This window comes from Homarus americanus, unplaced genomic scaffold (genome assembly GCF_018991925.1).
Source record: "Homarus americanus isolate GMGI-L3 unplaced genomic scaffold, GMGI_Hamer_2.0 scaffold21914, whole genome shotgun sequence".
Lineage (NCBI taxonomy): Eukaryota > Metazoa > Arthropoda > Malacostraca > Decapoda > Nephropidae > Homarus > Homarus americanus.
In genome coordinates this window covers 1,323,421-1,331,486 of record NW_024719665.1, presented here as the reverse complement: position 1 = coordinate 1,331,486, position 8,066 = coordinate 1,323,421, and the positions used below count along the sequence as shown (strand labels likewise).

The following is an 8,066-nucleotide window of genomic DNA, read 5'->3' as shown; positions in this document are numbered from 1 at the left end:
TGTATAGCATATTGTGGTATAGTATTGTATAGCATATTGTGGTATAGTACTCCATAACATATTGTGGTATAGTACTGTATAGCATATTGTGGTATAGTATTGTATAGCATATTGTGGTATAGTATTGTATAGCATATTGTGGTATAGTACTCCATAACATATTGTGGTATAGTACTGTATAGCATATTGTGGTATAGTACTGTATAGCATATTGTGGTATAGTACTGCATAGCATATTGCGGTATAGTACTGTATAGCATATTGTGGTATAGTACTGTATAGCATATTAATGGTACAGTGCTGTATAGCATATTATTGGTATATTAGCTATAGCATATTATTGGTATAATTAACATATAATATTGATATAGTATTATATAGCATATTGTGGTATAGTATTGTATAGCATATTGTGGTATAGTATTGTATAGCATATTGTGGTATAGTATTGTATAGCATATTGTGGTATAGTATTGTATAGCATATTGTGGTATAGTATTGTATGGCATATTGTGGTATAGTATTGTATAGCATATTGTGGTATAGTACTGCATAGCATATTGTGGTACAGTACTGTATAGCATATTGTGGTATAGTATTGTATAGCATATTGTGGTATAGTACTGTATAGCATATTGTGGTATAGTATTGTATAGCATATTGTGGTATAGTATTGTATAGCATATTGTGGTATAGTATTGTATAGCATATTGTGGTATAGTATTGTATAGCATATTGTGGTATAGTACTGTATAGCATATTTTGGTATAGTATTGTATAGCATATTGTGGTATAGTACTGTATAGCATATTGTGGTAGAGTACTGTATAGCATATTGTGGTATAGTACTGTATAGCATATTTTGGTATAGTATTGTATAGCATATTGTGGTATAGTATTGTATAGCATATTGTGGTATAGTACTGTATAGCATATTGTGGTATAGTACTGCATAGCATATTGTGGTATAGTACTGTATAGCATATTGTGGTATAGTACTGTATAGCATATTGTGGTATAGTACTGTATAGCATATTGTGGTATAGTATTGTATAGCATATTGTGGTATAGTATTGTATAGCATATTGTGGTATAGTACTCCATAACATATTGTGGTATAGTATTGTATAGCATATTGTAGTATAGTATTGTATAGCATATTGTGGTATAGTATTGTATAGCATATTGTGGTATAGTATTGTATAGCATATTGTGGTATAGTATTGTATAGCATATTGATTATAATAGTACTGCATAGCATATTGTGAATTTTTGATGCTGTATAGCATATTATTGGTATAGTATTGTATAGCATATTGTGGTATAGTACTGTATAGCATATTATTGTATAGCATATTGTGGTATAGTACTGTATAGCATATTGTGGTATAGTATTGTATAGCATATTGTGGTATAGTACTGTATAGCATATTGTGGTATAGTATTGTATAGCATATTGTGGTATAGTACTGTATAGCATATTGTGGTATAGTACTGTATAGCATATTGTGGTATAGTACTGTATAGCATATTGTGGTATAGTACTGTATAGCATATTGAGGTATAGTATTGTATAGCATATTGTGGTATAGTACTGCATAGCATATTGTGGTATAGTACTGCATAGCATATTGTGGTATAGTATTGTATAGCATATTGTGGTATAGTATTGTATAGCATATTGTGGTATAGTGTATAGTATTATATAGCATATTGTGGTATAGTACTGTATAGCATATTGTGGTATAGTATTGTATAGCATATTGTGGTATATTGTATAGCATATTGTGGTATAGTACTGCATAGCATATTGTGGTATAGTACTGTATAGCATATTGTGGTATAGTATTGTATAGCATATTGTGGTATAGTATTGTATAGCATATTGTGGTATAGTACTGTATAGCATATTGTGGTATATTACTGTATAGCATATTGTGGTATAGTATTGTATAGCATATTGTGGTATAGTACTGTATAGCATATTGTGGTATAGTACTGTATAGCATATTGTGGTATAGTACTGTATAGCATATTGTGGTATAGTACTGTATAGCATATTGAGGTATAGTATTGTATAGCATATTCAGTGACAAGGGTGAATTAATTAATTATTTATTTTTATATGCATACCACAAAAGGAAAATATCTAACAGCAATTTAAGTGACTTTCTATATTGAAACACTTCCCAGCATTTTTACCTTTCCTTCAAAATCTTCCTGTAAACAAAACTGCCGATGGGAACCCTGTCATCTCTCACACACTGCTCCTTATACATACGGTACATCTTTTCAACGTTGAGGTCATGAGGAAGATACAGTCTACCGGTGGCGTTGGCTTCGCTGTTGTGATACTCAGTAGGAAATGACCTGATGTGACAACAAGCGTAGTTAATGTCCTCTTCTTGGGTCTTGTTTTTGGGTGAGTGGTGTCCTCGCCGATCCTAACAAATTTAAATAAAAATTGGGGTTTATTAAACACTTTAACAACAAATGCAAACAGTACTACAGTTAGTATGAATCCTCTAAGCAACATAAAAATATAATAATAATAATAACAATAATATTAATAATAATAATAATAATAATAATAATAACAATAATAATAATAATAATAATAATAATAATAATCAGAGCCGTCCTGAGGGGATGGTGAGTCGGGGCGGCCGCCCTGGACCTCGAGCTTCCAGGGGTCTGGCAACACATAAACTAGTAAAAGAAGGCTGTGCTGATTGGAAAAATTTTAGTAATAGACTAATATCTCCTGAGTCATCAAATGAACACTTGTTCAACCTTAACCTAATGAGTGGAAATGAAAAGAAGGTTGTTTCAATGAATACCATAGATACAAGACTTGAATAGAGAAAAGGAACATAGGCGATTGGTTCTAACATGTATTATAGCAGCTTTGCACTAACTATCTGAGCACAACTGTGCTTTTACAAGTCATTGTATTGGAACTTCTCACGATATTAACGAAGCCAAGTTGTTTTCAGAGTTTCAAGTACTGTACTGTATTCCGAGAACTCATTCCCAAAGAATAAAAAAATGCACTTTTAAGTCCTCCAGTTTCTAAAATCTCTCAATGGTTCTTTCCGTAATGCAAAAATAGTTTACAGGATTTTGTTGACAGTCACAGTCGCAGTGGCATCAGAGGAGAGAAGTTTTTCTAAACTCAAATTGATTTAAAGCTTTCTGAGGACAATACTGTATGTTTCAATAGGGATTAAATGGACTGGCTATGCTCTCCATCAAAAAGGAACCGGCAGCAAGTTTGTGTTATCATGAACCGATAGAAAAGTTTGCTGGAAAGTGTGCAAGTAAGGTTAATTTTGAGAGTAGGATGTTTCTGCTACTTTGCAAATGCTTTATGATAGGTTATAGTGGATTAAATTAGTTTTTTAGTTATTAATTGTTACCAGGAAACTTTTCATTACATCCAGACTGTCTTATGACATTTCCCTTGTGTGTTTTAAATCAATATAAAGTACAGTATAAACATCATGGATTTTGCATTAGACATACAAATTTTAGATCTAATGTAATAATTTGGTTTACACAAAGCAAATATTTTATCGTTTGTGAAAAATATATGAAGTTTACATTCAAAATATTCCCTGACCTGCAAGGAATCCAGAAATGTCAATTATATTATCCTAACTTTAGTCTGAGGTATTATTTATTACTAAACGTTAAAATCTAGTGTTTTCACCCAAACATTTCACAGAGAGGTAGGAGCTAGTGAGCTGGGAAGAGGGGGAGGGGGGGGGGATTTGAGTCCATTATTTGAATGGACATTAACCTGGCGACTGTATTTCTCTTAAATATTAATTGTGTGAGCATATCATCATAAAATTTAGATGTTATTTTTACTACAACATAGGTATTGTGTCTTAAAAGTGGAGTTTGGGGGTCAGGCCAGTCTCTATTGGAATTAATCCCATATGTTCTGTTGTTCACTTTACGCGGTTTTCAACTTTCCGTGGTACCCTGTGGGTTCAATTGACCGCGTAAATCGGGGTACTACTGTATACATCGGGGTTTAGTTATTATTTATATGAAAATGTAAATATATTTTATTTTGTATTATATTTTTGTCGAAAATACGAAGAAAATAATGGTGTAAATTGAATTGGGTCCAAAATTAACCAGGGTCTTAAATATGAATCGTCATTAGTTGAACCGTCGTTATTGGAGGCTTTCCTGTACAGTATTGAAGAGTCAGTGGAAAAATTTAAGAAATGGAAGGATGGAATAGAGGTAAATGGCATGAGAGTGAATGTGGCAAAAACAAATGTATTTTTTTGTGGTGGAAACTAGAAAATGGCCTAGTACTGTCTTTAAGAAAGGTGTTAGCAGAAACTCAATAATGTGTAATGAGTATGAAAGACGGGTAAACAAGAGGGACAACAAAGTAGATGGCAGACCCCAGGATGTTGCTGACTAAGTGTTCTGTATGTGCAGGTAACCATGGGCCCACAACAAGACTGGAGAAACTCTGCACTGTAGATATGACCCTGGACAATGTTCATGAGTTCTGTTACCTGAGTGACATGATCAGTACTGGAAGGGGTGCTGAAGCTTACTCAGTTGCAAGAAGAGTCATAAATGGCTGGAGGAAGTTTAGGGAGCTGTTGCTTTTGTTGATGACAAGAGAACCTTCCCTCAAAGTGAAAGGAAGAATGTGTGTGAAGTGTGATGTTATATGGCAGTGAAACATGGGCAGTTAAAGAGGATGACATAAGTACACTTGAACGAGTTGAAATAAGAATGATGAGGTGGTTATGTAATGCGACATTAAAAGATGGGAGGCCCTGTTCAGAGAAAAGACAATAGAGTTAGGATCCTGAGAAGAGAGACTGTAAGAGACTGTGCAGCATGGAGAGCTGCCATCAGGTAACTGCAGCTAACCAACATAAATGTGGAAAATGGCCATAAAACAATGATGATGATGATGGACCCAAGAAGTTGATTTTCCACTAACTTTAAGAGCAAATGGAGACTGGCAGGCCACAGCTTGCAACACACGATCCACCCTGCCATTGGATAACCCATGTAGCTGAAGGAAAGCCATTTTACACACACGAAGAGGCTCTTCATCTGGCTGGAAACAATCAAAATACAAACTTAACATATATCGGTCAAATAATTATGATAATTTTTTTTTATGGATTTCACTAATATGGTACAATATATACAGTATATATGCACACAGTACAGAGTTATAAAGTAACCAAATAAATATACTTGAGCACTGTGCTTAAGTAACATTTTTGGGTATTTACTTTTTAAAAAGTACTCAAATGATTTTAGCACTTTTACAAAGTAAGGTTTTCTAATACCTTTACTCCAATACAATTGAAAAAACAAAAATCATTACTTGTGACATGACCCAAACTAATAATATATTTTTAATTAATTAATTACGGAATTTATCATAGTATAAGACGTCATTATTGTGTGAATAATTATATAATGGTATAGTTATTTATGTCCTGACTGTAGTGCATTACACATCATGTAGTGTTGACCAGGGCAAATTGGACCTACAAAAGACAAAGAGTTTTAATAACTTCCTTATTTATTTAATTCTGCTGAAATTTATATGGCATCATACCTATATAAAGCTCTTAAATACCCAGTTTTTGTGTTAACAGCTATTGTTGCTATTTCTTGAATTATAATGGGAGTTATGTGGTCCGATTCACTTGCAGTTACGGGACGAAAATAGACCAGCAATGGGCCAAATGCCGACCAGTGATAGAATTTCTTTAAAATATTGCTTCCCATTTATTTACACACAATTTTGTTTTAATTTTTTCCCTCAAATCCGTACGATTTTAAGAGCATTACAGCACTGTGTTTATTGTTTATCATTGACTGGCAGCTGGCCACGCTCCCTCCCCGATGTTATGTCACCACACACACAAGTCTCTGAGTCAGCTGCGTCACTGTTTGGCTGAACTGCATCACGTCGCCCAGATGATGGATTGGGCGTGGTAGGAACTATATTTTGTACATAAAATATGTACTATTGTATTTTATGATAAGCTATTAGTCAATTTATTGTTCATCATAGCATTTTTTTTATTAATTTTTGACATGCAATTTGAAATCTGTTCAATTAGGCATGGTCCACATTCGCTCCAGTGACTAAAACTCACCAGGTGGAATGCAGACAGAATTTTTATCCATCATATGTAAAAATAGAAGATTCATTTTTTGCCACTTTTTTGTTTCAATCAAAGGCAAATTTTCTAAGAGTCTGTGTACAAATTTGAGCTTTATATGACAAATAGTTTTCTTTTGAGAGAAACAATTGTCAAAACTGTTGTTTTTTAAAAGTGAAATTTACAGACATTTTGTTTTTGTTATTTTACAGTGCCACTAGCAGGTCGTCTCCTCTTCATTAGAATATCATCAAATTTCCTCCGTAAGCACTCCCGAGGTGGCGGAATACTTCCTTAAAAAAAATAATAATAAAAAAATTAGCTATCTGTTTACTTATTATTAATGAAAACCTACATCTAGTCCTATTTGCCCCAGTGGTTCAATTTGTCCTGGTCAATGTTACTCTAGATTACCTTCAACTGTACATTGTAAATCCTGGTATAAGTCCTTGTAAACTTTTCTATCACTTTTTCTTCATCTTTCTGCATGATGGGGACCAGCGCCACCTTCTGTGCTATATATGTGTTCTGTTTTGAAAAGTCTGCTAACTTCCAGAAACAGTCAAAGATCTTTTTCCTACTCTCTGGTGTTCCCATCTCTGGGATGCATCTATATTTACAGCCACACTCCTTGTCAACATAAAGCTTTTCTTTCTTAAGCTTTCCTGATGCTGTGAAATAAGCTGCACCACTGTTCCTCTTTGCTTTTCTATCCTTTCGTGACATTAATGCACCATTATCTCCTACTTTTTTCTTTTTCCTTATATTTATTTCTGTTGTTACATTTATTGAGTCAGTCACATGTTCTTGGAGTTCAGATGAAACACCATTACACAAGTTTGAATTATTTGTTAAAGGTTTATACTCAATGGTATTTGACACTGTCTGAGTTTTGGAATGAACAAAATCCCTTTTTTTTAATGTCTCATAATTTCTATCATTGTTTTCCTGATGAACTCTTGACTTCTCAATATGCCGATACACCCAGAGGCTGACAGGGGCCCTCCCCTCTTCTTGACATAATCTTTTGTACAATTCATACATTTTCTTCACAGATAATTCTTTTCCTCCAGTCACTTCAGCAGTGATTTGACCCTGAGGCAATCCCTGAAGCTGATTGCCAGAGAAGGCACAGAGTGCCTCATCCCTCACAGGTTTCATTGATAAGATGTGTCGAATCACAAAGTCAACCTCTTCCTCAGATGTCTTGTTACTTGGTGTGTGGTGTCCCCGCCGATCCTGCATTTAGGCACATGAAATAGAATTAATGTTCACAAAACACAAAACTATACAGTACAGTTCAGTACTGTTCTAACATATCTATTGACTGGTGGTCTACAGTTATGTATATCCAAATGAAAGACACAGCAATACAGTAAACCAGTTATTCACGGGGGTGAGGTTCCAAGGAATGGCGTGAATAGGCAAAACCACGAACAGCAACCTATACAACCTCAGTGCACTACTGTATAACGATATCAAACAACCAACCAGCTGCGGCAGCACTCATCCCCTCTTTTAACTTATCTAATAATTCAACTTTCTTTGTCAGGGTCATCACTGACTTATGCCTTTTACATTTCACTCCACTAGCCTCATTAGCACTGACACTAGGCAGTTTTTTAGGGGCCATTTTCACCCAGAAATACTAAAGTTTTGAAAGTACAACACGAGATGCTGCATGGGGTGACTCGTTGTGCTGCGGGAAAAGGCTCACAAGCTAGCCACCATCTGCTTACTGCGAATCGTCAAAATCGCGAATCGCAAACCCGTGAATAGCAAGAGTCTACTGTACATCTTTCTATTTCTGAATCCTCCATGAATGACCTGAGAGAACTACCACCACAAAACCCTCATCTCACGAAACTTGTTTTGCACTTCACACTCTTGGGGTTT

At 34.7% G+C, this 8,066-nt stretch overlaps 1 protein-coding gene across 1 annotated transcript in view; it reads right to left on the bottom strand.

Annotated features, from left to right (window-relative positions):
- LOC121860204 overlaps positions 1–7,598 on the bottom strand; it is a 12,852-nt gene extending 5,254 nt beyond the window's left edge. Inside the window, exons 1-3 of the mRNA XM_042357283.1 lie at positions 6,585–7,598; positions 4,985–5,104; positions 2,203–2,444 (exon numbers count right to left, since the gene is read on the bottom strand). Of these exons, the coding sequence (XP_042213217.1) occupies positions 2,203–2,444; positions 4,985–5,104; positions 6,585–7,415 (1,193 nt within the window). The 5' untranslated portion in view covers positions 7,416–7,598. The remainder of the gene's footprint in view (positions 1–2,202; positions 2,445–4,984; positions 5,105–6,584) is intronic.
- Between the last annotated feature and the right edge of the window lie 468 nt (positions 7,599–8,066).